At 41.7% G+C, this 8451-nt stretch overlaps 1 protein-coding gene across 1 annotated transcript in view; it reads right to left on the bottom strand.

Annotated features, from left to right (window-relative positions):
- Positions 1-8451, bottom strand: part of dnajc13 (DnaJ heat shock protein family (Hsp40) member C13) — a 27668-nt gene that overhangs the window by 12043 nt on the left and 7174 nt on the right. Inside the window, exons 12-27 of the mRNA XM_016443255.1 lie at positions 7544-7643; positions 7453-7468; positions 7200-7282; positions 7003-7124; positions 6859-6934; positions 6686-6781; positions 5261-5401; positions 3423-3437; positions 3006-3088; positions 2775-2928; positions 2255-2358; positions 2016-2175; positions 1829-1891; positions 1619-1720; positions 895-999; positions 619-821 (exon numbers count right to left, since the gene is read on the bottom strand). Coding sequence (XP_016298741.1) covers positions 619-821; positions 895-999; positions 1619-1720; positions 1829-1891; positions 2016-2175; positions 2255-2358; positions 2775-2928; positions 3006-3088; positions 3423-3437; positions 5261-5401; positions 6686-6781; positions 6859-6934; positions 7003-7124; positions 7200-7282; positions 7453-7468; positions 7544-7643 — 1623 coding nt within the window. The remainder of the gene's footprint in view (positions 1-618; positions 822-894; positions 1000-1618; positions 1721-1828; positions 1892-2015; positions 2176-2254; positions 2359-2774; positions 2929-3005; positions 3089-3422; positions 3438-5260; positions 5402-6685; positions 6782-6858; positions 6935-7002; positions 7125-7199; positions 7283-7452; positions 7469-7543; positions 7644-8451) is intronic.

The raw sequence follows: 8451 nt of genomic DNA on the forward strand, positions 1-8451 counted from the left end.
AATTTCAACTTCCTTTTTTATTAAAAAAAAAAAAAAAAAAATACAGAATTGTGAGTGGAGTTTATCTCTCACAATTCTGACTTTTTTCTCAGAATTGCAGGAAAAAAAGCCAGATTTATAAGATACAGTCAAACCAAAATTTATTCAGACGCCTTCAACATTTCTCACATTATCACAGTTTATTCGCTATAGTTTAGAAAATGGTAATAAAATGTCAAGAACTGTCAGAATAAATTCATCTTGATAATGTCAGATAACTTTGATAGAAAGGTATGTAATGAATTCTGCTGTTAAATTTAAGAACACAATTAGATAATACCAATTTAGCTCAACCAATTACATAGCCTTGCTTAATTTAGTTCAGTCTGTGGTGTAAAAAGATCACATTAGAAATTAAAGAAAACACACAGAGGCAAAACATGCTCAGGTCAAAGTGTCTGAATAATTTTCAGTCCCAAATTTTTGGGTATGTCACAGTTTATTTATTTTGCTATCCTCGCTTACATAGACAAACTATAGTGTCCTGCTACTAGTAAAACAATATCTGGTGTCGTGGTTTGACTGTAAAAGGCGCACTGTGCGTGTCCTGTGGATGCAGCTGTGAGAGCGAGGCTGTACCGGCTGGGGAAGTAGGAGCACATGGTGATGAGCATGTTGAGGATGAGCGTGGCCAGATCCGTCTCGTTCATCACGGCCTGTCCTGCGGCCAGCAGACTCCACTTCAGCTGTGGGATAGCCTGCAGCGGCCGCCAGCCGTCCATGCCCTGAGCCCAGCAGCGTGTCTTGGCCGTCAGCGTCCCGGCGCTCCAGAACTCCTGCATCTGAGCACACAGAAGAAGAGCTTCAAGCCCGGATCACCTGCACATGCTCCAGCTGCGGTGTGAACACGCTCACCTCCTCAAAGCCGAAAGGCCCTCGCCTCTCTTTATCTGCGTTCCCGAAGTACCACTCCTTCTCGCTCTCACGCTTCATGTCTGGAGAAGCCTCCAACACATTACTCTGAAAACAACACACAGACCCATGAACAGATACTTTAACACCTGGACATTAGAGGGTTATGTTAAAGGGACATTAACAAGTGACATTACACACATCATAAACATACCACGGTTTAAAAAATGTTCTCTTCTGATCATCAAGGCTGCATTTATTTGATAAAAAATGCAGTAAAAACAGTGAAATATTATCATAATTCCAAATATCTGTTTTCTATGTGAATATCTGTTAAACTGTAATGTATTTCTGTGATGCGCAGCTGTATTTTCAGCATCATTACTCCAGTCTTCAGTGTCACATGATCTTCAGAAATCATTCTAATATGCTGATTTGCTGCTCAACAAACATTTCTGATTATTATCAATGTTGAAAACAGTTGTGCTGCACAATATTTTTGTGGAAACTGTGATACATTTTATTTTTCAGGATTCACAGATGAACAGAAAGTTCAGAAGAGCAGCATTTATTTGAAATATAAATCTTTTGTAACATTATAAATATCTTCACTGTCACTTTTGATCCATTTAATGCGTCCTTGATGAATAAAAGTGTTCATTTCTTTTTTTTTTTAAACACCTCTTTTGCCTCCAGGCTTGTGAGCAGCAGTGTATTTTAGCAGTACCTGCAGCGGGACAGTGGCTCTGTTGGTGTGAAGGTGAGCGAGGGTGAGCACATCCACTAGTATACGCACTCCGTTAGAGTCCATCACATCCTTCACATTTTTCTGTCAGAACAGAAATAGCAAAATACTGAATGCCTGATAAACTGTTCCCACGACACAGGAGCTCTGAGGTTTATTAGCAGATTTGGGACGATGTGACGCGTCACTCACCTTGTTGAGGATGAGTTTGTTGAGGAAGAGGATGAGTCTGTCTCTCTCCAGCTTGTCTGTACACTGGAGATGAGCAACAACACGAGATTAAGACAGTTTGATTCTAGTGGCGTATGATTATGACACATCACTGAAGTGAACTGCAGCAGCACTGTAACTTCAGTGCGATCTAGCGCTGGACACTGACCCGGTCCAGCATGCCCACGATGTACTTGGTGTCAGCAAACGGTCCGATCTCCTCGCAGCACTTCCCGTAGACGATGGTGAGCGCCTGCAGACACAAACACTTCATGGCCACTTTAGGAGTCAGCAGGAAGCGATGGTAGAGCTCGTTAAAGAACTCGTACCTAGAGAACAACACAGACGGATGATCAGGATACTGTTAACGAGATGCACACGGTTCAGCATCTGTGTTCAGAAACCTACGATCTCTTGATGGCTCCAGACTCCTTGCTCTCATCCTCCTCCAGCAGCAGACGCAGGTAATAATCCCCGATCTTAATCTCGTCAGAGAGGCACTCGTACTTCACCTGAACACAGTTCAACAGGCTTTTACTTTCAGATGATCCGTTCTAGCGGTGATTTACATGCTATAAACTAGCGTTGTCAAAAATATTGAACTTTGAAATAAAGCTGTTTTTCAATACTTACATTATTTGTTTTATGTATTTTCTGTCTTAAAGTTTTATTATTATTATTATTATATTCAAATTGCTTGGCTTCTGTTCGACTGAGACGCTGTCACAACAAAAATCACACCAGACTGGCTTTCATTAAACTTTAGAATCTATAAAAATTAATGACTTTTATGCCCTTAACAGTTTTCCCCCATGACACTGTACACTCAACATATCGCATCAGAGTCAGACGTTCCAGTATTGTGACAGCACTGCTCTACTCAGACTCCTGTAGGGTTTCTCCAGTGTTTCTGATGTGAAGCGCAGACCTCGAACTCCTGGTGGTTCCAGGAGATGACGCTAGCGCTGCCAAGCTCGCGGTCCACACCGAAGGAGCGCATCTCTGCCTCCAGAGCGTCCCGCAGCTCCTCACGCGTCTTCAGGTTCCAGATCAGGTTAGAGCGAGCGTGATCCAGCTGGAACCTGCACACAAGCACGAGCGTCACACACTCTGATAAACCCACAAACAGAACTCACATTCATTAAAGCAGCTTGTTTACTTGTAGTAGAAAAGCTCCCAGTTGGACTCGATCTTGATCCGCTGCCGTCTCTTCCTCAGGATGACCGGCTTCTGGTTTGCGTTCTGCAATCAGTAACAGAGAAGGAATCAAGCGGCTCTCGGTCGATCTCTACAGCACGTTCTGCATATAATATTGGTTTAAGAGAGAAATACAGCTATTATGGGATGTAAGGATAATGCTGATGACACCAGAGCTGTGAAATGATCAACACGTGATATGAAGTTACAATCCTGCTCTAAAAACTGAAGAGACATGCCAACTGATCTAATACAGTCAGTGTGCAACAGCTACGAGACAGCAGAACGAAAACACACGTGTTACATGAGACAGAGTGACTGACATGAGAAAGGGAGGGGCTAACAGAGAGAGAGGCTCTGATTGGATAAAACTACTCACCAGGTTATTCCTGTCCTGCTGCATTGATTGACAGCAGAAACCACAATAAGAGCCGATGGGGGGCAGAGATAAGAGAGGTTATTGGTCCTGAGGTCAACCAATCACACCAGCCATTTCTAATGAACACTGTGAATCTCAATGAAGCTGGCTTTTGGTGGCAGGTGCGTGAATTTGCGTGATTGGAGGCTCAAGAGCAAAGAAACGATGATGATGATGATTGTGCAGCTCATGCTGATGATACCAAAGCTGTGCCTTCTTCTGCAGCTCATGCTTCACATCAACAAATCATGTCATCTTGGGTTTACGATGGAGATTAGATGACATCAATGAATGCAAATCTCAAAATAAATATCCTTTTTTTATACTGTACATTATGATTTGATGCCTAAATTCATGCACTTAAAATTATAGATAGGGTTGGGTATCATTTGGGTTTTTTTCGATACCGGTGCCAAAACGATACTTTTAAAACGGTTCCGGTGCCTAAACGGTGCCTGAACCGATACTTATTAAAAAAAAAATAAATAAAAATTCCCCCAAAAATGATGGATTGGCCATTAGCACTATAAACAACACATGGGACAAATATTTCAATCGATCGCTCAGGCATGGCATCTGCGTTTGATTCGGTTCTAGTACATACAGGTTGCATAGGTACCAGTGCCATATTGGTACCGGGTTTCGGTACCCAACCCTAATTATAGACTAAAAATTGTTTTATCAATCAATAGCCTATATATTAAATGGACAGAAAAAAAATGGCATATAATTATGACAACATTAATTGATCAGCTTACTGGCACTGACTGGAATTTTATCCGTTTTTTTTTTTAAATCAGTGTGTCCCTATTTTAGCCGTGAGATGACGAGCAGTGCTATCAGATACAGAAACAGGCACAGTGAAGGTCTGCAAATGTTTAGCTGGCTACGAGGACTTCATCAGATCTCGAGCAAGCCATGTTTGAGCATTTATTAGTAAAGACCAGAGACAGAAGATTAGAGAAACCCAACAGAGCCTGTGTTGAAGAGCTGTCTGAACAGCATCCACAAACAGACCAGCAAAATGAGAAACAGCCCAGCTCTTGCAGTGTTAACATGCCTAGCCTTTACAAACCCACTGGAAGCCGCAGCCAACAGCACAAACCTGACACAGAGCAGAGAGAGGCAGACGGCGCTCACCTCCTTCTGAGCGATGCCCATCTTATCTCTCCAGTGCAGCAGCACGATGTCGGCCTTCTCTTTGGCGAACTTCTCCACCTCTTTAGCAGCTTTACCCGCGATACGCTGCCACTCCGGGACTTTATTCCTGCCAAACTGGTCCTGCAAACAAACATTACTAATGGATTGATGTGTATTAAAGGTGCAGTATGTAATATTGACAGCTGGAGCATGAAATGAGCAATGCAAATCAATCGGTCCAAATTCATAATATTGGAGAGCGTTGTGTCTCCTGCTCCGACTCGACGCTCACGCAGGTTGCCAGATTGAGGACATTCAACAAGAACGAGTTGATTTAACTGTGTTTAATATTGCTCTGGTCATAGAGATTTTTAGGTGGATGCCGAGGCTTTTTAGGTCGGGTAGAATCTGCGATCTCTGACCCAGTTCATTTGCTGGCTTCCACGTCTGCAGTACGCTGTGTTTTCCCACCACTGGCACCCCAAAGTGTCAAAAACTGGCAGGGGGCGGAGTCACACAGACCAAACAAAAACAGGCATTCTGACAAGGAACAGCCCAGCTCTTGCAGTGTTAACATGCCTAGCCTTTACAAACCCACTGGAAGCCGCAGCCAACAGCACAAACCTGACACAGAGCAGAGAGAGGCAGACGGCGCTCACCTCCTTCTGAGCGATGCCCATCTTATCTCTCCAGTGCAGCAGCACGATGTCGGCCTTCTCTTTGGCGAACTTCTCCACCTCTTTAGCAGCTTTACCCGCGATACGCTGCCACTCCGGGACTTTATTCCTGCCAAACTGGTCCTGCAAACAAACATTACTAATGGATTGATGTGTATTAAAGGTGCAGTATGTAATATTGACAGCTGGAGCATGAAATGAGCAATGCAAATCAATCGGTCCAAATTCATAATATTGGAGAGCGTTGTGTCTCCTGCTCCGACTCGACGCTCACGCAGGTTGCCAGATTGAGGACATTCAACAAGAACGAGTTGATTTAACTGTGTTTAATATTGCTCTGGTCATAGAGATTTTTAGGTGGATGCCGAGGCTTTTTAGGTCGGGTAGAATCTGCGATCTCTGACCCAGTTCATTTGCTGGCTTCCACGTCTGCAGTACGCTGTGTTTTCCCACCACTGGCACCCCAAAGTGTCAAAAACTGGCAGGGGGCGGAGTCACACAGACCAAACAAAAACAGGCATTCTGACAAGGAACACACATTTCAAAGTAACTGGCTGTAAAAACAAATGTGAACTTGGCATGTTTCCTAAATATCTGTAAACATATATTTTTATGCTTAAGTACAGACAAGGGATTTTGTGGTGTTTAGCTGTTCATAAAGTGTTTGTTTTTTTCAGATTACTGGAAAGAAAACATCCAAAATACACATTTTTTTTTATATACACAAGTATTTATTTTATTGCACTTTATCGATTTGCACCTGTAGATTTAATTTCTAATCCATATCTTTAAAGAGTTTTTTTCTCTTACAAGCACCAAACTCTACAGTTTTATTCCTCTCTGTACTCTGAAGGTTTGTTTATATTTCATTCACACTGATTTAAACAACATTTTAATCCTAAAACCTTGGTGAAAATGTGTTTATTTTTCGGTCTGTTGACAGTATTTTCTGATTTATGAAGTGATAAAAACAAGAATTTGAACCTGGCTTTATTCAATGTTCAGATTTCTGTTCTGAAAATGTATATTAGAGCATATTTAATTAGAGAATACCTCATTTGCATATTTAAACGTAACATTTCAGGAAACTTGCAATACACAAAATGGTTGCAATTCTTAAAGTAATCAATATATTGGAGAAGTATGGTAAGACTGTTTATCAGTATTTATAAAGCACATATTCTGCATCGCTAATCTTACCCAATAACTTAACAATTACCTTAACTATTAATAAGCAGCAAATTAGGAGTTTACTGAGGCAAAAGTCATAGTTAATGGTTAATAGTGAGAACTGGACCTTAAAACAAAGTGTGACCGGTGAGATTAGTTAAAAGTTTACCCGATTCATCCTATATTTGCTTAAAAGAGGAGATCTGAGAATAAGGCTAGCAGGCTAGTCGCTCGTACCGTGGCAATCTTGACGTTGTCACGTATGTGCATCCTATCGACGTCCTTCTCAGGCACGGGGTCAGAGCTGTCCAGATACGCCAGCAGACCGGTGGGCTGAAAGACAGACAATGATTGAGGATTTCAGTGTTGCTTCTAGAAGAAAAGCACTCGTGAATGTCCAGTCCGCTCACCAGGATCCTCTTGAGCAGGTTCAGGGCCGTGGAGTTTTCTGCGGTCCACAAACCCACCAGATGACGACTCAGCTGCCTGCGTGTGAGAAGACAGTGATCAGGCCTGCGTTACAGTGTGAGATGGTCAGTCTGAGCTGAACTGACCTGTTGGTGAGCATCCGCTGGTCAGCGCTGATGGTGAACATGGAGGTGTGCAGGTGTCTGGGAAGAGCTCCTTCACTCAGAGCCAGCTCCTGCATCTTACTAGCGATCTCCTTATCTCCCTCCTAACAGACGACACGCTCGGATCAGACACAGAGAGAAACACACAGACACACTGGAGGAACAAGGGCAGGACTCACCTCAATGATGGCCTTCATGATCAGACCCGCGCCTTTGACGATGGCCATAGACGGATGCTGTGACAGAAGGACCAAATACATGACTGTTCAAAAGAAATGAATGCTTTTATTCATCAAGGATGCATTAAAGGGATAGTTCAGCCAAAAATGAAAATCAGCCTGATTTACTCCGCCACAAGCCATCCTAGGTGTGTATGACCTTCTTCTTTCAGACGAATCCAATCAGAGCTATATTAAAAACTGTCCTGGCTCTAGTCATCGTGCATCGGCTGCAGAAACACACAGGCCATGTGTTACGATGCAGACGTTAATGTGAATCCAGAGGTTTAGCGAGCTTCACTTACACACATGAGAGCACACAGCATGTCTATAGCTGCGTGCGTCACGCCGTTGTGGTTTCTCTTCAGTGCTTTAACAGTTTTCACTCCCAACTTCTCTCTAAACCTGAAATACAACCCAAATAATGTTAAAATATTTATTTGTAATATAAACATGTATATAGACAACCCAGAAAAAGAAAAAAAAAAATAACTGAAAAAAAAAAAAAGCCATTTCTAATAATCCATTGAATATTTGCAGGTTCAATACAAATACTGAATGAATCCTAGATGTATAAATAGTGGACAGGAGCACAACCAGTCAATTCATACATCTCAGTGACCCATAAATAATGAAATATGACAGAAAGATTACAGAGAGAGAGAGCAGGCGTAAAGCATTTAAACAAAAAAAGAGGAAATGTAAAATGGCAAATAAATGAAGATTATCTTAAAATGGTTTCAGACTAACCCAAAGGAGGGACAGATGGACAGAAATGAGAAAGAAAAGGGGCACACTGAGATATATGGACTAATATTTACATTGCGGCTTCGAGTCCACCCATGGGACCAAACAACAAACAGAACACAGTTACTCGAGTTTACAACCAATTGACAAATTATTTTCTTTTTTATTGAATGGATTCTTTACACCTCCACAAATTACTTAAACTCATATAAATGAGTTATTTTAGTTTTTAGTATGTTTTCATTTTTAAACTTTTTAAATAACTATAGATGCATCGTATCTTTCATTTTTGGGGTAAGATTTTTGTAATATTTCAGAATGAAGTCTCTTCTGCTCACCAAGGCTGCATTTATTTGATCAGAAATACAGTAAAAACAGTGAAATATTATTACAGTGTAAAGCAGCTGTTTTCTATGTGAATCTCTGTTAAACTGTAATGTATTTCTGTGATGCGCAGCTGTATTTT

The sequence above is a fragment of the Sinocyclocheilus anshuiensis genome, unplaced genomic scaffold, assembly GCF_001515605.1.
Source record: "Sinocyclocheilus anshuiensis isolate Anshui unplaced genomic scaffold, SAMN03320099.WGS_v1.1 scaffold631, whole genome shotgun sequence".
NCBI classification, from domain to species: domain Eukaryota; kingdom Metazoa; phylum Chordata; class Actinopteri; order Cypriniformes; family Cyprinidae; genus Sinocyclocheilus; species Sinocyclocheilus anshuiensis.